Source organism: Coloeus monedula (assembly GCF_965178545.1).
Source record: "Coloeus monedula genome assembly, chromosome: 3".
NCBI classification, from domain to species: Eukaryota; Metazoa; Chordata; class Aves; order Passeriformes; family Corvidae; genus Coloeus; species Coloeus monedula.
This window is the reverse complement of record NC_138783.1, coordinates 39,110,044-39,130,543: the sequence shown is the minus strand read 5'-3', so window position 1 is coordinate 39,130,543 and position 20,500 is coordinate 39,110,044. Positions and strand designations below refer to the sequence as shown.

The window sequence follows — 20,500 nt, the reverse complement described above, 5'->3', positions numbered from 1 at the left end:
TACATCCAGGTTGCCTACTCCCTCCTCCTGAAGAAAAATTGGCATTTATGGTATTTGCTTTGCTTTTTTTATTGCTTGAGGAAAATTTCCATATTATGTCATCTTTTCTTTTCTTTGTTTTTTGGTGCTTGTTAATTAGAAGTGACACAAATTTGTTTAAACTACAGACAATTAATAGAGAGGGTGAATCATATATAGGGATGGATATGGAAGGTGCAAAGAAAACCTAGATAAATGCTAGTGGAAAAAAAAAGCTGAGGAAACTAGAGACTAGCCTGGAAATCAAGAGCATAAAAAATTACAGTAATTTCCTATAGAATTTTGCATTAGTGTTTGTGATCAAAAGGCACAGACTTATTCTCTTTCCATTAGTTCTGTTAGAATGTTCTGTTTAGAACTGCTTTGTAAACTGAACATCGAAATATAAACATGTGTGTATGAGAGTCACCTATTACTGAATTACCCGGCGCTTCCTCTTGCAAGACTCTTATTTTGATTGATTGTAGCTTTTCTAAGTGGGCTGAAATTTTCTCTATCGACCTCAGGCTAGAAAATTTTTGTGAAAGATAATAAACATATGGCAGTGAGACAAGAACATTTATTAGATGAGTAAGGTATACATATACACAGATAATATATGCCCATACTAAAGATACAGACAGATAATCACAAGTGTCTAATTCAACCAGTTTAGGAAGTTTTCACTGTCTCAGCTGGAAATTACCACTCCTTAGTGGAAGCACAGAGCCTGCAAGTATGCACGTACCTTGTCCTGTAGTACCAGGCAAAACAGGACCCCTCACACCAGCTCTTGTTCCAGCTAGAGGAGGGGCAGTTTCTTAAACCTCCCTCATTTGGTTTCCTGCAATTGTGTGATAATAAACTAAAGGGCTTGGCTTGTTGTAGTGTAGATATTGCATATTGCTGCCATTGCAAATGGTAATGCTGAAGTAGAACAAATCATTATGTGTTTGGTTTTGTCCAAAACCAGATGGGAGCCTTCATCATTCATGCTTATTGGCAAACTTATTTCAGAATAAGAGTTCATGAGGCATTTAAAAATAGAGCTCCATACAGAGCGCAGGATAGTCTTTGCCCAAGTACATCAGTGAAGGCTCTCTGCTGGCATCTCTCTGAACCAGGTATTTTGTCCAGAAAGTGTAAGATGAGGTCACTCCAAGCCAAGAGTGCCACCGTGCCCCTGTGGCTGGATGGAGATCTAGGAGGAAATTCTAGCCCCGTTGAAGTCAGCTGGAGTTTTGCCATTGACTTCGATGGAGCCAACATTCCTCTGATGCAGACATTTCACAATAACCTCCTCTGTTGAACTTTCAACACGTGCATGTTATTTTCATTACAAATAAACAAAATATTTCTAAAATGGACACCTTCATGTATACATTATGCCAGAAGATGACATTAAAAGTTCATCACGGTGCACATGGTAAAATACTAATAATCCATCCTTGATGTCTCTGGGAAAAATTCTGACATGAACAAATCTCCTTTAGGTCATTTTGCCTGAATATACAGCAATCAAATTTACAGCTGAAGGTTTATTATTTTTGCAGAATGCACATGCATTCCGAATTTGCCGTGCTCAGAAATGGAGACAAGACATTCATCTGTGTGCTTGGTTTTGGGAAAAGACGTCCCTGTGTGTCCGGACACGGGCCCTGGTATAGAGCAGACAGGAAATGTGCCAGACTACCCCGGCAGGAGGCTGCCTTCAACACGTGCAGCAAGGAACAAGAAATGTCTTAATGATTAATCACTGTCAACCTTTGTTCTCATTAAAGACTTGATTGTCAGACAAGGCTGGTAATGAGGCGCTGTTCCTGGGTCTGTTGCTATGTGATTGTGCAAGGGCTGCATCTGAGCCTTGCACCCTGCAAGATGCAGCTCCCACTTTGCCCAAGTTTAAGGCGTTGGGGTTGGGAACATTGTTCTAAGAGTGCCTGCTAGTGGCTGCGGGGCTGTGCAACTCTCTGGCAAGGGATTATGGCAGGGCTACAAATAAATCTGAAAATCCGTTCACAAGGATCTTGGGCGTGAGCAGCTTCCTTGTTGGTGTTGAACAGGCAAAGTGCTAGAATAGGTTTCTATGAAGAATTGCACAAATAACTAACTATCTGTCAAAGTGAGGATTGGCTCCTTTCAGGGATTTGCTCACCCATTCTTATGTTTGAGATTGTGCACAGTGTTACCTATTTCTGAAAATAGTTACAGGGTACATTTAAATTTCAGTGTGTCCAAAAAAATTGTCTTTCTAAAAAGCCTCAACTCCCTGGATCTTCCAGTGAGAGCTGCAGCAGCTGGGTTTGCTGAAATACTTATCCCTCTGCATGAGTACCTGCTGCATCACTTGCTGTCCAAGCATATCGCTCCGATGGGTGACTTACACCATGAGGATGCAGAAATCAGGTGTGTGCTCCCTACTGTCAGGAGCGTTTCCAGTTTCAGTGTTTGAAGGGATTAGTCTGCATTTCCTCTTTGGGCTCTACCACTCAGTTTATTGAAGGAGTGACACAGCATTTGCTTCTTTTCCCTGGTTGGACAAAGGCACAAGTATTTCTGGCAGATAGCCTGTGCTTGTGAAATTGCAATGCTAGTGTCCATGTTTCCTTGTGTATGTGCCTTGGAAACATAGTTGGTCCTGAAATTTTTATCCTGAGAGCTCAGATGTTCTCAGGAGAAAAACACAGACGATAGTCCCATATGGCTGAGCCATCTTCTTATAAACACTCCACAAAATTATTGAAAGGAAATCTTTTGCAGCCTTCACCCAGGTGTGTCTCTGGATATTAGATATAGCAAAGCCAGCTCTTGGGATCTTGTAGTATTCAGGTTTTTCAAATGCTGTTTATACATATAAAAGCAATCTTCCTGGAATGCATAAAAATATTCTCTGGAAGGTATTAGGGGAAATTCAACCTATAACAGTATCTATTGCCTGGTTAATTTGGGAGACTTTTAGGTCACTCTATACAACATAGAAAGTCATTCACTAGTGCTTGACAAATCAAAGGGTGTTCACACTCTTACAGGCATCTTACTCAAGTATGACTATAAGCATCCAAAATGAGGCATGTAAGGGAATGTTCCTATCATCTAATCTAGGTTCCCAAATCAGTTATCTATATTAAACATCTGAAGCCTAATTATACAGCCCCATCTCCCGGTATAGGGAAGGGAGAGCTGCAGCAGGCAGTTTAGAGAGAATCTGCTCCAAGTTTTTTGTTAGAGACCTAAACTTAGAGGAGACTAACGTTTATGCTGCGTATTCAAAATATGATAAAAGGTTGAATGAGTTTGCGTTGCTCAGGAAGATAATGTTTTCCACCCTCACAGGGCTGATCAAGCAGTAAGGCAAGGGAAGATCTGCCTGGCTGTGTTTCTCCCCTGTCTGTCTTATTTCCTTATACACAGATCAGATCCTCAGCTGTTGCAGATGAGTTTAACCTCAGGAACTTCTTGGTGCTCTCACAGTATACACTGGCACAGAAAGCAGCCCTCTGCACTCCAGTCAAGAGTGGGAGTTATTCCCAAAAATATGAAAACTCTTTAGCTTTTTTACTGGAGCTGAAAGAGTTCTTACTTGACAGGCACTCTGTCATGGTCCTGCTGGAGTTTGGTTTTCTTGTCTGAGGCAAGGACACAAGCATTCAGTGCTTGGAGTTCAGATGACCACGAAAACCCCAGTATTTAGCACTCCTATTAAATGCAGCAAAAAAGAGGTGGCTCAGAAGAGGGCTGGCAGGTACTAAGACTGGCCATTCAGCAAAGCACCCTGTGCTCGGCTTCCTAAAGTTGCATGGGTCAGACCAGCTCTTCTCAGTAAGCCTAAGTGCATGGCCCAGCAGCTGCAGGAGAGCCTCAGCTTGTGGCTGTGGAAAGCAGCGTGCCAGCTGAGGCTGTGGAGGCTTACACCAGGGGCTCACGGGGGTCTGGGCTTTGCTACCAGCCTTGCACTACTCTGAAACAGTCCAGGATTTGGTTGAACCATTCCCCTTTTTCCTTCTCCTTTTCTTTCTCCTCCTCCTCATTCTTCTCCTCTTCCTCATTCTCCTTTTCGAATTGGTCAGTTGTCAGGGTGGCTTGCAGTCAAAGCAGAAAGTCCCCAAGAAGCTCACACAGTTGTGACAGCCACTGGTCCCTTGAAGAAATCCACAGAGGTGCCTTTTCCTTCACCATCCTCACTCTAAGTAGCCCACAATGCCAATTAACACAACTGACTGAAACTGCTTACAAGTGAGGACATCATGCATAAGTTTGGTCACCAGATGAACATGACTTTGCACATCCTTTCCCCTGGGAGCAGCTTTTTGTAAGGCAGGCATTTGTCACTGAGCAGGCTTCCATAAATGGATCTGAAGACTTTTCCTTTCTTCTTTAAATTCTTTATTTCTTTGAGCCAGAACTGATGCAAAAGAAGAGCAAAAGTCAGAGCTGTCACTCCTGATCTGATGCAGGGTGCAAAATAAGTTGCCCCACAGAGGAACAGAAAGGTGGAAAAATTCCCCATCTCCTTTTGAGGGAAAATCTGCAGGAAGCAGAAGCTCTGCTTGTGGCACAGATGTTAGGGCTTCTGGCTGGGAAGCAAACAGCCTCTGCAAGTATTGTGGTTTAGTACAAAATTGACCATTGTTTCTCTTCTGTCCCATCAAAATTATTCATAAATTCAAAGCATTTCCAGGAGAAAGGGGAAAGGTTTTTCCCCTTTCCAGCCAACTGTCCTTATACCACTTCTGAACTAAGAATGCAGAGACATAAGCTTGCAAAAAGCTTTCAGAGCTCCTGACAAGCTTTGTAGGGAAAGGGAGAGGAGAGGAAAGGGGAAAGGTGCACTTTGCCCCAGTGGCACGGGGCCCTCACAGCTTTCCACTTTGCTGAAATCCCTCTCCAGTTGCACAGTGCTCTTACTGCTCAGTATAAAAGCAGCAATAAGGAAAATCCCATCTTTCCCTGGTAAAGGCAGTAATGTCTTGCTTTTCTTTCATTTACCTTTTTGAGCTCCACAGAGGAGCCTCTTCAGAGTGGCATGGAAGGAGCTTGCAGTGCTGTGAGGTCATGAAGGGAGGGATGCCCACAGCTCCTTGCCATGAGCTCAGCCCAGAGAGCACCATTTTTTGTCAAAGGTTTGAGCAGCAGCATGAGGGGTCCTGGCACAGGAGAAAGCCTGCAGTGAAGAGCTGCAGGAGCACAGGCCCAGGAGGAACTGGGCAGGGGCTCACTGGTGGGAGCTGCCACACCTGGCAGGGCACAGGCAGGGCAGAGGCTGGCCAAGCTGGCCAGGCCAGGAGACAAAGGTAAGGCAACCTGCAGCAGCTTGGTGAAAGCATCAGGAATGGCCCCAAACAGGACAACAGAAATTATATCCATCCAGACCCAAACTGGAGAGGAGAGGAGAGGAGAGGAGAGGAGAGGAGAGGAGAGGAGAGGAGAGGAGAGGAGAGGAGAGGAGAGGAGAGGAGAGGAGAGGAGAGGAGAGGAGAGGAGAGGAGAGGAGAGGAGAGGAGAGGAGAGGAGAGGAGAGGAGAGGAGAGGAGAGGAGAGGAGAGGAGAGGAGAGGAGAGGAGAGGAGAGGAGAGGAGAGGAGAGGAGAGGAGAGGAGAGGAGAGGAGAGGAGAGGAGAGGAGAGGAGAGGAGAGGAGAGGAGAGGAGAGGAGAGGAGAAGGAAAAAAAAAGAAAAGTCTATTTTAGAAAGTTCATATATGTCTTAGAAGCCAAAACATCCCTTCATTTGTATGAACACAAATCAGCTGCAGCAGTGATAGCAAAAGGCAAACTCGGTCTCAAATGCTTTTTTTACTGCTAATTTAAACATTTGAACATAATGTTCTTGGAGATGCTTATGAACAAAACCGCTGTTGTGCTACCAGCTCTGAGGAGCTCTCCCTGTCTATCTTTCTGCATCTCACAGGTTTTATATATCACTGTAACATCAGATAATGTGGTGCCACACATCTGCTTTGTATGTTGAGCATTGCCATGCTGAAGCTTCAGCACCAGCAGGCCAGATGGAGTTTTGTGGTGGTTGGTGAACACTAACCCGGCTCCAGCTGGCACCAGGGATGGCCCTGAAAGGGCGGTAGGTCATTTGCAGCGCTGGAGGAATGTGGCATGCATGAGCAGTGCCAACAAGTGGGGCAGGAACTGGGGGTAAACCCAGGTGGTTATTTCTACCTGTTGGAGGTGTGATGCTCCCAGCCCATCCCTGACACCTGGCTGCCTACAGGGATGTCCTTCCCATCATGTCACCTCCTTGGGGGCAAAGTGGACAAGTTACCTTCCTTGTGCATGGAAACAATGTGGTGTCAGGCAAGCACTTGGGGCTCCCCAGCTGGAGGGATGCTGGGCTGCCTCGGCAGCCTGCTGGGCAGAGGTGCCCGTGGGCAAGGGGACATGCACGTCCCCAGACTTTCTTTGGTCAGGGCTTTCTAAAGTTAAGCCACATGAACTGCAGCATGGGAACCCAGGAATGACATTAAAAACCTGCAGCTCTAGATGTGTGGAGTTGTAGTAAAGCTGCTGCAGTAAAGCTGGGCTTAGAGCAGGATGAAACAGTTCAACAAAAGCAGGGTAACTCCAACCCAAACCTGCCCTTCCTCTCAGGGATGCCAGAAGGCACACTTTGTCCTAGTGCAGGGGCAAAGCCCCACGTCCCTGGCAGCAGTGTAGCCCTTCTGCTGTCTGATTTGCAGTGATGGAAGCACAGGGTGAGAGCAAGGCTCGATAGCACTGGTTCGTGAAGGGTCAAACTGCTGTGCAGCTAGTCCCCTGATTTATTAGGAAACTGTTCTTCCTTCTCCCATTGCAACGGGAAGATCAGCAGGCAGGAGAAGTAACACATCGTAGATTCATAGGCTCACACTGACATTTCATGAACAGCAGAGAAAGGACCAAATGCAAAAAAAACCCCAACCTGGCTCCAAGTTGATGATTTACACTGTTTTCTCAGGGTCTGTTTGCCAAGCAGCTGGTGTTTTGTGCCAATGGCTATTACAGAAGAGCTTTCTTTGATAGATTGAATGAACACTACACAGTTTATCTTAAAACAAAATCCCCCCACTGCTTATATGGGCTGGTAGGGAATGAGGGAAAGAAAAAGTTAGGCTTTGTTGTTTTTTTTACGTAGCACTGAAAGCACATTTGGGGGAGCCTTCACTATCTGTGCAAAAATGCAACAGATGAATTCTATTAATGGATGGAACATGTGGCTGGGTTCAAGCTAGAGTTGTCATTTGAATATAGAAGTCAAAGCCAATTTATTGTAACATATTTTTCTTTTCAAAATATTTTAGGAAAGACAAAAAAGTTTGCGCAACAACTTGGCAAGCAGGTCTGTTGAGAGGAGGTATTTTCTATTTTGCAGCTAACATAAGGGCTGAAAAATGTGGCAGTGCCGAGCAATCCTAGATTCCTTCTGGAACTGAAAGAAAGTGTGCAGGATATAATTGTGTAAGAGCCCAATAAATTTGAAGGGTGGGTTTGTAACACTGCCTTGGGGGCTGCAGGTGGCTCCAGAAGAAAGTCATGGTTTTTATTTCAGTAACAGTCTTCAAATACTTTATCTAACTAGCTACATGCTCATGTGGCCCCATCTAGAAGCCACAGAGTTATTTTAAAATAGAAATACCCATAACAATCATTGTGCTTCTTCCATGCCAGATGGTAGAAAGATAAGTGGAATTAGTCTGTGGTGTGTGTGTGTTACTGGGGAGGGGAGGGATGCAAAAGCTAAGGCGCAGGAATGAGCTTCCCTGGAGTTCGCAAAGCGCTAAACATCAGTGCTCCACGGCCTTCAGGGCATGGGTAGGCTACATATGACCAATCCATGTTTCAGTGTCTGTCAGTCCATATTTCCTTGGGGGACAATGGCCATGGCACAGAGCTTTACTAGGATAGGAGCCCAGATCCTGGCTCTACACCTCAGTATTGAGAGAACCACTGCTTAACAGGGAGCGTCAGACTCCCGCTGTGGAGTCTTGTGTTGCAAGGCAAAAATGCTTCTGTCTCTTAGGTTATAGAGAGTTATGTGGTTGGTTCTTATGGTGAATTGCAGCCAAGTGGGATCAGAGAATGGATGTGTCTCATGACTGGTGTGACCTCTTCAGTGTATTCCATTTTCTTTGTAGCTGTGTGGCGAAGAAATACCTGGGTATTGAGTGATCTAACATAGGCTGAGTATTTTTGTGTATGTACTGAGAAAGCTGTTTCCTATATTTGGTAAATACCCAAGTACCAAACACTGCTGGAGCAAGTAGGCAGAAAACATATTTCTGCCAAGGGAAATAATGGCCAAGAAAAATGGAGCAGCATACGGTCATTCCATGTACATTCTCATCTTGTATAAGCATGGTTTGAGTCCTCGTGTACCTTCCCCATTGCCCTCTAAATGACTTTTTGCCATCCCTTCCTTATGGTGCTGCACATGGGGAAGAGGAAGCAGATCTAGATCCCTTGCAAAGACCAGAGAGACCCTAAAACACTCTTCAAGGTCCTTCTTAGTTACGCATTTATTTTACCAAGGAAGTTGATACACTCTAAGCCAATTTAATCCTGTTGCTAATGGGAATCAATTAGCAGTCTCTCAGAGATTTCTCTTGTCAGGGAGATGACGGGACAAATGAAAGCAGCACCATTCACCCCACTGTGAAGTATTAACTTACCACCTCTGTATTTTCTAAGAATAGATGCCACTTCTAGCAATAAGTCTGCAGCTTCTTGCTGCTGTTCACCAGATGGTAGGAACCAGCAGACGCCGAGTTTGTTCCCTTGTGGTCAAACAAACTGCTGTACAGCCCGATGCACGTTTCCCGAAAGATCCCCAGGACAGCTCCGTTACTTCTGTTAGTGTTTCCCAAGCTCCTGGTACAATATTGAGGTTTTCCACTAGAACCACCTGGCACATTTTCAGAGTCTTTCCTAAGGGCTGAAGTTACTCAATCCCCTTCTTACTTTGTCAAAGCCTTTGTATCAGTCACTTGTCCTGAGAGTCTGTGGGCTGTGTTCTGAAAGGATTATTTCCTTTTCTTGATGCTTGTTATTATTTTCATCCTTCACGAGCCATTTCTTCTGTTTCAGGAACAACACTCTGTGGTAGGCCAGGGAGCTGGCCCCACTCCAAGCTCCAGTTCTTGCTCAAATCCAAACACTGGAAGTGGTTACATGAACTCATCCCAGCAATCATTGTTGAATCAGCAGCTGATGGAAAAGAAACAGGCTCTGCAACGGCAAATGATGGAGCAAAAACAGCTCCTTCTACAGCAGCAGATGTTGGCAGAAGCTGTAAGTTTACTAATTCCTTATTTTACATGGAAAATATTGTCACAAAAACAATAGAAAAGAAAGCTAAGACAGGGACAAGAAAGCCCCCCAAAACTTCAAGGTCATTTTGGCAATGCCTAGAACTTCAGAGTGCACCTTATATTTTTCAGCACTTTTCTAAGCCTTTTTGAAACCCTCTACAGTCTATGTGAAACAACTCAAGTGTCCAAGCTACTGCAGTTTCATTACAAGAACAGACCAAACATATGCTCACTTTTGAGGCATATGAATATTATCCATGGTTTTCTTTGCAAGGTAAACCAAGGTGCACTGCTATGCTACTTTGGCCTCAGAGGAAAGCTGACTTCCAGGCTCTGTGACCCAGGCAGCATGGTGTAAAATGCCTGTGTGTGAACAAGGATCAGGTACCTTGATTTTGGGGTTCAGCACAAGTTTGTGTGCTTGGCTGGGATTGTATATGAGTCCTACTTTCTCTGTTTTTATTTTTGCATTTCTAGATATCTGTAGCCAGTTCTTCTCTCTCCTTTGGTATCTGAAAGATTGGTTAGGAGTTTCTGGTCATTTTAGGAGACATGGGGGATTCTGTAAGGGAAATATTTCTTGACTTTTCGATTTATGCAGAGGAAAAAAGAAGTTTCAAGTCAGCTCTCTGTGCTGCAGTTTTCTGTCAGAATTTTTAGCAGAACAAAAACTTAATTTCTCAAATAGCTTCTCTTAAATAAAATGGAAATTTGATCAGCTTGGCTTTGCTTTTGTATTGTGTACATAGAAACATACATAAAGCTTGCCTACAGTTCTTACATGGATTGCAGGGATTTCCTGGGAGTCACTCTTCTTCATGAGGATTCAGGTTGAGCAAGATATAAAAACAAGCCTTACAAATCTTAATCAGACGCCTCATTCCCATCATGAATTGTGGAAATGTCTAAAAAACACAAGATAGGCTCTTCTCCCAGTGTTTTTAAGTGCTCCTGGGAGAAGAAAATACAGATTTTTCACTAGAAGGTCCATTTGCATGCTGTTTTCAGGCAGATTATCCCCAAATTTCTCCAATGGACTTGCATCCCCAGCCAGGGCCTGACTCTTTCACATTGACACTCTGGTTTGCCATTCTGGCAGCTGAGCACAAGGGCTGTGCGTGTTGCAGAGGAGGTGTGAAGCTGTCCCAGCAGCTGCCCACCGAAAGTGTGCACCAAACTCACAGTTTCCTGCCATGGGGGCACATATCCCAAGGAGCCATTGCTCGTGGGTGAGCAGCAGCACTCTGGAGGCATCAAATCACATTGATGCTGATGAGAGATTTGGCAGTGACTCTGGTGCCCGCTCTTTCCAGATCTTTATGAGCACAGGGCAGTTAGTCAGATTTCAGTTCAAGGACCTGGATTTTTATCTTACTCTCACTAGAGACACATCCCTGTAAGCTCAAAATGAAAAAAAATCTCCCCAACTAATATTTTTTTTTCTGCAATCTTTCCTTGCTGTCCTTGCCCCAGTTCTTGTACTCCCAATGTAAGAGAAAAGACAGCACCACGTACACGTACAGGGAAGTACAGGGCAATGTTGAGTGGCATGAAAACAGCCAGCCCAGCACCATCCTTGCTAAACCATGTGTCCTGCTGGTATCCCTATGGAGGAGAGCTGGGGGGGAGCACAAAGCAAGGATTTTGCTGGGTTTTGTGGTTGCCCCTCCAGTGTAGGAAGATAGAGTGAGGGAGGGATGATCATGGCTGGGGATGGGGATCACAGGGTGAAATTGGAAAACACTTTGTACTGCAGTGCAGATATGGCCATTGTTCTCAGAGGCTGAGAGGAAAGTTGAACCAGACTCAAACACAATGCAAACAGCAAAAAGATTTCCATATAGATGTCAGTAGGTGATGGCACAGTTTCACAGGTGGCTGTCCTGTGGACCAGACAGGGTGAACAGAAGAAATACTTCAGTTTTGTACATACTGAGAAAAAGAAAGAGATGGGCAAAACACAGAGCCAGGAAAGCATAAAGAAAAGCAAATTAATGTACTTCTACTCTAATCCTCTAGGAGAAAGTAACTCCACAAGACCAGCTGAACAGACACTTGACAAGACCACCACCAGATTATAAAGACCAAAGAAGGAATGTGGTCAACATGCAACAAGCAAACCAATATTCTGGTAAGTGCCCATGGGCTCAATTAAACTCTTTCCTTTCTTCCTTCCTTCCAGCTGGAAGACCACCCATAAGAGCCGTGCATGCATGGGGTATGATTTTCTGGGGCATGATTTTCTGGACATCTATTTCCATCACTGCAGAGGCAGTAGGTGGTGGCTGCTGCTCTCCTGTGCTATTTACCTTACTGTCCTGCACCACTGAGAAGTGCTGGTGTATGATCTGGTGCTTCATCCAGGCTGATATTGCCCCTCTCAGATAGGGGCAAGGAGGGGTTGGTACCCCTCCTGTTAGCACTATCTGGAGCAGATGTGCACCCAAATATGTGATGCAGAGATGTCTTCTTGACTATGCAACCTCACTGCGTTCAGATGCTTCTCTCATGTGTGCGGTGCATCTTGGTTCAGAGACTGAGATAAGGACCAGCCCTCCCTTCAAACAGCAGTTCACATACAGTGTGAGGACACTCATACAGATGTTGAAGTACCTCGCATGGCACCATCATGGGTGGCACTTTTGGTCTGTTTAATATGCTGTGGTTGTGGCCTTAGTGCTGCTCTACAAGCAGCATTTCAACAGATCAGTCAAACAGTAGAGTAAAAGCTCTTGCTTTCTGCCAGAACTGCCCAGGGCAGGAAATGCCCAATACTTCAGGGCTAGTCCTTTGCTTCAGCTCTTGTGCCCTGGTCTCCTTGGTGAGTCTAGTTTTTGAAGCATAGGATTGCTTGTTTGGCCTTTCATACTGTTCACCTTGCTGATTTGCTGAAGGCCACTCAGAGAACAAAGGCAAAGTAAGGAAGAGATGCTGAGGAGAGAGAGGAGCTAGGGAAAATGCAGCAGATGGGACCAAAGGATGTTCTTTATGCTGCAAAAGTGTCTGTGCATGTAAGTATAAAAAGGATCCTTTGCCTTCTAGCATATTTTTGTATGCAACATTCTAAGGAAAAAAATATGGGGTTTTTTTTTTCCTTCCATAACTGGTGGCTCTACAGATTCAGCCAGTGATCTGAGTCTTTCCTTCTTACCAGTCCTTTGTAGCAAAACTTTTTCAGCTTCTATCACAATTTTAATGAGCTCTGAAGTTCAGCATACCCACATACCACCCCTCCACCCAGTATGCTGGCTCTGCAGGACCCCCAGCCCGGCTCTGAGGGATGGGCCAGGTTGAGCTGCCCAGGCAGCATTCATGCACTCCTTTGCTCTGCTTACAAGTTCTAGCAGTGATAAGCTTGCTGCAACCTGGAAACTGCTGCTGGAAACTGCTGCTTTCTAATGCACCTGGGTGTTAATCTTCTCCAGTAAGTTGGCTCTAACATCCCAGTGTAATAGCCCATGGTGAGGGCCCTGCTCACTGGCTTGGTACCTCCTGTACTCCCAAAAAAAATGCTTTGGCAACCCCAGGAGTTTGCTGGAGAATCTTGTGATTTGGTGTGGTTTTTAAAGGTTTGTTCCTGGAATCAAATGATTAACTGAGACTCTTGGCTTTTACTTAAAAACAATCAATTTCTAGTCTGAGAGAGAAAATGGAAGTGAGTGCAGCCACATCTGTGAAAGGCTCCAAAGTGAGTGGATCACCACTGTTATGTGGCAGCTCATGTTGTTAATCTGATGGACTCTTTGCCAGTCTTGTGGTATTTGGAGTCCCATCTCCTGGGTTTGAAACATGTGGGAATGGCAGCACTTGTCCATTCCAATCTCAAGTCCCTGCTGAGTGAACCCCAGGAGGACAGCAGCCTTTCAGGCAAGCCTGGGAGAAAGGGCTGTTCTGGGAGCTTCCAGCAAAGCTACCAGATGGAGTGATTAGGAAACTCTTGCATAAGGGAGTTACAGTAGGGAAACTGTTCCCTTTTTCTGGGAATAGCTTTGCTCAGATCAGGGAAGAAGAAACAAAAAGCTAAATAAAATCACACAGACTGGAGAAACTTGGTTAAGTATTTTATTTCTCTATACTTTTCCCCAAAGTGCCATGCCGTGGCAGGAAACCCCCAAGAAAAGAGCAAGTGAATCAGGTAGGGAAGCTGTTTCTCCAAATTGCTGTAGCCTGGGGTGCCCAGCTGCTGTACACAGTGCTTCTGGGGAAGGCATTTCTTCCCATCTGGAAGAAATAAGAATGGAAAATACTTGCATTAAAAATAAAAGCATAAAAATAGCAAAACAAAGAAAGAGGAAGCTTTGTCTTTTGGCAACAAGTACAACCCCTTACCAAACAGTTGTGTTCTTTAAAAAGTGTAGCATTTGCAGGAGCAGTGCGATGGTAGCCCTGGGGTCTGCTCAACAGCTGGCAGGATCACCCCAGGAGGGGCTTCATCCCAGTGGCAATGAAGTGACTCGACAAACTTGTAGTTCAGCTGGAGGCTGAGAACCATCTCTCCCCAGCTTGCTGTTCCAGATCTTTTGAAACGCCACTGAATTCTGTACTGTTCCTCCTCTTTGACATGGGCATAAGAGAGCAAACAATCAGGGCCCCATCCCTGTCACCCCTGCAAAAAGATCACAAAATCACAGAAAGGTTTGGGTTAGAAGGGACCTTAAAGATCATCTAGTTCCAAACCTTCTGCCATGGGAAGGGACACCTGTCACTGGACCAGGTTGCTCAGAGCCCCAACCAACCTGGTCTTGAATACCTGCAGGGATGGGATATTCACAACTTCTTCACTAGTCCAGTGTCTCACCATCCCTGAGTAAATTTCTTCCCTATATCTAATATAAAACTATCCTCTGTCAATTTAAAGTCATTCCCCCTTGTCCTGTCACTGCATATCCTTGTAAAAAGTCCCTCTCTATCTCTCTTGTAGCCTCCTTCAGGTACTGGAAAGTACTAGGTCACCTCAGAGCCTTCTCTTCTCCTGACTTAACTACGCCAACTCTGTCAGCCTGTCTTCATAGGAGACGTTACAGTAGTTCCAAAAACGCACAGCCCACCAGCAAAGCCGAAGATGGGGCTAATCATGTGGTTGCCAGCTGAGCACTGATTGTGGGAATTTGATTGTCCCTGTTGGGATAAAACCAGGTGGACTCCCCATAGCATATCCTGTCCCAGGGGCTGCCCAGCACAGGGACTGAATCTAGGTGCTTAAGTTAGGACAACACAGTTAGGCTAATTAGATCCTCTACAGTCAAGTGTCTCCCACTTAGAGCCTGTTTGTGGAACAGGCTTCCTTCCAGGATAGGGGGAGCTTCTTAATTTATGTATCTATGTTTATATTGATTTGGAACAAGCACTCTGGTTGTGGAGTCACACTCAGTGGTAATAATGATTTGGGAAGAGTTATTTTTTAACTCCTTAAGGAAAAAAATTAATTCTTTGCATCCATTACTAAATGGAAGTTGCATATGTATAAAAATAATGCAGAAAACACAGAAATATATAATTTTTTCTTTGGTTCCAGTCTGTGGGAGCTGAACATCATTATGGTGAAATTTCAACAGGAACAGTATATTAAACAGCTGTTCCTAAACATAGACTTTTTAAATATGTATGCACATGATTTGTCTTAAAGAGTTTTAAAAGAGCTGGCTGAGAGGTTCTCCAGATTCTTAGTGTCACTTTTTACTTAGTATTGAAACGCCAAGGGAGACTGCTAATGCCATGATAAAAATTAAAAGACTAACTAGGTAATTGCAGCCATAGTAGCCTAATGCAGAGCTCAGCAAAACTACTGGGGAGCAGATGCAGCCCAAATAATAAAGAATTTAGGAAGAAGAAGATTTAATTAATTTCAAGCAACATGGGCTGATGTTAGAAGAATCTTTTCAAACTTGCATGGTGTCTGTTTCAATGAAACCACAACTTAAAAGGCAATACTTGTTCAGATTATGTCCTTTAAAGCATCTGACTTCTCAGTGCCTATTTTGGTTAAGAAACCTGAGTGACACAAAATGAACATAGCTCAAAAGGAAGTGGCTGACAGGTCTCCAGGTATCACCATGAGCAGGCCGTGTGATTGAAACCAGACATATAACATTGTCTGAGATGATGCTGAACTGGAAAAATAGAGCTTACTTTACATCCATATTGGAGATGTTCAAAAGTTATTACTGTGACCAGCTATGATGTACAGCTCTGAAACTGAATGTCAAAAACTGTCACGTTCTGAAAGGAGCTCCAAAGGACTGGAAAACATGCCACACAGTGAGACTCAAGTATTTGGAGAATGCTGCAAGCATGACACAGTCTTGAAGCACCTGTGTAGTAGGAAGGAACTGATGATGGACCAACTAATAAAATTAATCACACAGACCCATATATAATAAGATTTGATGATTAACTCAAAGTAAGTCAAATTCCACCTGGTTTTGCCATATGTACAAAGGATCAAACCAAGGCAGTGTCTCATGCCCAACAATTGCTATTAGTTGCATCCTATGATATAGCAAATCTCCTCGTTCCTCTTCTGGGAAAGGCTCAGGGAATTCCTGAAATGCAGTGATATCTTGGTAGCAAGCTCATTTGACAGTTTTTCTCACACTTTGGGGGCCACTCAAAGAGGTATGAGAATTTAGCTTGTACTGTGCCATGTGGCACAGATTTCCTCGGCTGACCCACACATTGTGTGAAGAAACATCTTTCATTTGCCTTCACCTGGCTTCTTCGGGCCGTGCTTCTTGTAGGGTTTGTACTGGAACCAACAGTAGCAAAGGGAATTAAGCTTTGGAGCAGCTGATAGTGTGCAGAGAGTGTTTTCCACAGTGCCATCTACACTGGCTGTGTTTAAAAAACCAGTCTCTCAGGGATTAATTCAGTCTTGCCTTGCTCCAATATTTCTCTTACAATGAGCACCACTTTTGGCTCATGGTGCTCTCCTCTGAAGGGATGGAAAGATCACAAGTGGCTTAGGATAGGCCAAACCACCTTTTGGATGATAGGCATCTTCAAGGCCTTTAGCAAGTTCTTCTAAGTCCTCTTAAGAGCAAAGTGTCTCTTCAAGAAACTCTGCTCATAGAAAACTGCATTTTTGAGCCGTATTTGAATGGCACCACACATTGATGCACTCATGCTTGTTGTAACACTTCTGTTTTCTCCTTTCCAGGTGGTTCACCAGCTGTGAGCATGAGCTCTAGCAACATGTCCTTATCCAACCCAATTTCAACTCATAGCATCATGCCCCAGAGCTCCAGCCTCATGTCCACCCCTGCTGGAACCCGGATGCCTTCTGTTCCTGCTGCTCGGAGTATGGGCTGCTATGGGAACCTCCCTTGCAACCAACCAAGCACATACAATGTGACTTCAGGAATGAACCAAATGCAGCCACACAGAAACCAAAATCAAGTTCTGCCCAGTCAGAATAACCCCATGGTGTCCCGGCAGCAAACCATGACACAGGGAAGCAATGGGGCGGCTTTTGGGACGGGGTCGGTGGTCAACTCTCAGCAAATAAGGCCAAGCTTGACCCATGGAGCGACAGGTATCCCTGCTCAACGGCCTGCCAATGTGATGATCACAGCTACTGCCAGTGCCCAGAACTGGGCCCCACAAGAGGCTGCAGTGAAGCAGCAGGATGCACTGAAACCTGCAGGGGTCCGTTTCCCCACGGGCACTCCATACCCTAACCAGTCTTTGCAACGCAATGTAGGCAACCAGCATTTTCCTCAGCGTGCATTGGCACCTCCTAACCAGTTAACAGCGGGAGTCCAAATGAGGCCCCCTCTAAACCAAATGCACCAGACTCTAAATGGACAATCTGCTGGCTCACTACGAGGGCTCAGCATAAGACCCAACCAGCTGAGAGGACAGACTGTGCCTACCTTGAATCAGCCAGGAACAAGCATGACACCACCATCATCTCTGCCATCAACCGGTTTCACAACTACCAACCAAACCTCCCGGGCTTACCAAGGAAGTGACCATGGTAATGACCTAGCGTTTGACTTTCTGAACCAGCAAGGTGACAGTATAGGACCTGCGCTCAACAGTGACTCGGATTTTATAGATTCTTTACTGAAAACAGAACCTGGTAACGATGACTGGATGAAAGACATCAACCTCGATGAAATTTTAGGGAACCACTCATAAGTGACAGTACCAAGGGGGAGCCAGATGAAGAGGCAGCAAGGACATTAGCTTTCTCTTTAGATGCCAACAACCTGCTTTATTAATTTACACTCCAGTAACTGGGCTGTCCTCTAAAATACAACATAGGGCAACTGCCCTGTTTGAAGACTAGCTCTAGGAACAAAACTGAAGTGACAGCATAAGTCATATTCCTGCCTGCCACAAAGGAGTGAAAACATGTGAAGGGTCTGTTCCCCACACCTGTGCCTGGCCCATTGCAAACTCATCAGTTCTTCTCACAGGGTCTGCAGGAAAAAACGTGTTCAGCTTTCCACACATGGAAGCACCAGACAGTGGTATGGGCTGTGGAACATCATTTCTCTGAGTGCAAGTAAGACCCCAAGTGGTCCAGAGCTCTTCAGTCATCGTGTTCACAGCCCTTAACTTCCTTGGGACTGCTCAGCCCTGACAGCATCAAGCCCTGTGTAAATCTCATGGCATTACAAAAACTGTTTACTTCTGCACAGTACAAACTTACATTTGCTTTCCCAATGATTTTGTTACAAACCCTGTACCTTTTGTAGCACACAGCAGGGTAAGTGGTCTCATCCAAGGGAAGAAGGAAACAGATCATCCAGCATGTTATTCAGTGTGCTCTAGCATTGGTGTGCTCCCTTTCATCAGAGCTTGCAGTGAGTATTAGAGGATGCTGCTGTCCTGCCAGCAGCACCATCATTCTGGGTATTGAGGGAAACGAGATGAACTACTACCAAAGCTCAGGATCCTCACTTTGCCACCTTTCCCTACCCCAGGGACTCCAGCGACTTAATAGAAACTTGAGTGAGAAGGGTGCTCATGATTTGCCCCTCACTGACTTTCCCAGTCCAGCTTAGAGGAGGGCAAATACCTGAAGTGGCTCAGCTAAGCCACTGTCCTCATTTTCATCTCAAGTCATGGCGAATATCAATCAGGCAGTTCAGTCTGATCTTCTTCTCTCAAACAGGTTTAGCCCAGACAAAATGCCATCATCTGCCTGGGGAGAAGCTGCCATTTTGATTGCACAGCATTTTGGTTCCATCCTGTTTTCTCCTTTGCCATATGGGGGGAGTTGAAAGAGTTCTGTTGATGGCCCAGGTCCCCATAGCCTCTGTCAGCAGTACAAGGGGCTCTGCCACTGAAACTAGCATGCACATCAATTATAACTCTCAGTAGAAGGCTCCACTCAGCCACATCTGTGCTTGTACGTGACACAGTTCTGGGGATTATTTCTGGGCACTGGACTCGATCATCTGTTCTGGGTTTGGGAATGGCCCAGCTAATATTGCCCTGAGCAATTTCTGTGCATCACTAGGCTAGAAAGATATCCTGGGGCAAGGACCATTCCCATAGGCAGTTTGCAGCCACCTTGCCTTGAAGGCTAACAGAGCAGAGCAGTAAGGATACAGGCTGTCCCACACCTGCCAGGGAATAGTCTTGACTATATTAAATTTTTTGCTATAGACTTGGTCAGTAAGGGCATCAGAAAAGTAGGCTATGTCACTATAATGCAGTTCCACAGTGACTCAGACAGGATTCATGGATGGGAACAGATCTTGCAATTCAAATGAAAATGCTGTTCTTTAAAATTATGTGGTGCGATGTGTTTCACAGCCTCCTCTGAATTAGCTAAAAGTAGATGTGGCAAAGGAATACAATGCCTACATTCACATGCCTTGGTGCCAAGAGGCATTGCTCTGCCCCTGCAAGTGCTTTATTCATCCTTGTTAGTGGCAGTGGGATGAGTAGACTATTTGACAATAGCCTCTGCATGTATCTGACCTACTTCTTGCAAGAGGTTTTAATAAGGCTTTTCCAGTCATTTCACCCTGTCATTTCAAATGGGCGCAATTTTTCAAGATGTTTCAAGAAGCATCGTCACACAAATGAGCACCAGCACCTCCACAAAAGGTGTAACATGGGCATTTAGTTAGATATGCCAGTTGAGGCTGTTCAATCCCAGAGAATGAAGAGGGACAAGAAAGCCTGCTGAAGAGTCCCTTCTGCCAACCCAGCTAGTGATCACTGCACACCCCTGCATTGTGTAACGTGGTGACTCAGCTGCCCAGAAAGCTTCCTTTTCTCCCCAGTTTTGGCTGGGGTGTATGCAGTCCCTTTGATATGTCAGTAGAAGTTTTTCCAAGTCTTTGAAGAGCTTTTCAGCTCAGGCCACTGGGGTCCCACCTAAGTTTGGAGAGATACAGATGCGATCTAACAAGTGTGTCCGTATAGATCGTGCAAAACTAGACTGAAGTAGTAGCTGCATGAGTTTCAAGTGGAAGGAAGATTGGCTCATCTGCCTCACACACCCCCTGTCCACGAGCACGTCAGCAGTGACTGCCAGCGCTCTAGTAGGAAGAGATGGCTGCGATGGATGCCGCTGAGGCCAAGGCTGAGTTAGTACCACCATGAGCAATGGGCACTGAAGTCTGGTAATTTCATCTACCTTCACATGCCATTGAAAAAGCCACCACTGCTTTCTGTATTGAGACCAGACTGATTTCCAGATCCTCAAATGATGTAAAAAAATTGTTCAGCTGAGGAGCTGGTCCCAAGGAGTCAGGAGTCGGACTCAATGATTCTTGCGGGTCCCTTCCAACTCAGGATATTCTATGATTCTATGGTTCTTTGATATCATGCAGTGGTGGACTCAATGCTGAGTGCTGTCCTGTCGGCCTCAGCCAGGAGTGCAAAAGACACTGGGCTGTGATTGCCATCCCTGGGAGCAAAATTACATCCTGTCTGAAGTAAATTCAAAAAAGGTAGAGGCCATTTCCAGTCCTGTAAATATATGCCTGATGCATTTGAAATGCAAGCTTGTGAAAGACTCTTGCAACCAAAACTTGAATCCAGTATCATTTCTTCAGAACATTTGTATCTGAATGGAGCTAGTGTCTTTTTTTTCTTTCTTTGCAATGGCTAAGTGCACTACCCTTAAAGTCTATTTTTCATCATTGACTGGGCACTCTTCACAGTATTGGGTTGTAAATATAAAGAATTATTTGTTTGTAAACTTTTGTAAAAACAACAACAAA

At 44.9% G+C, this 20,500-nt stretch overlaps 1 protein-coding gene across 1 annotated transcript in view; it reads left to right on the top strand.

Annotated features, from left to right (window-relative positions):
- Positions 1–20,162, top strand: part of MAML2 (mastermind like transcriptional coactivator 2) — a gene marked incomplete at its 5' end in the record, with an annotated part of 207,499 nt that extends 187,337 nt beyond the window's left edge. The window contains 3 exons of the mRNA XM_082277717.1: positions 9,088–9,291; positions 11,331–11,442; positions 16,468–20,162. Of these exons, the coding sequence (XP_082133843.1) occupies positions 9,088–9,291; positions 11,331–11,442; positions 16,468–17,450 (1,299 nt within the window). The 3' untranslated portion in view covers positions 17,451–20,162. The remainder of the gene's footprint in view (positions 1–9,087; positions 9,292–11,330; positions 11,443–16,467) is intronic.
- Positions 20,163–20,500: the final 338 nt, after the last annotated feature.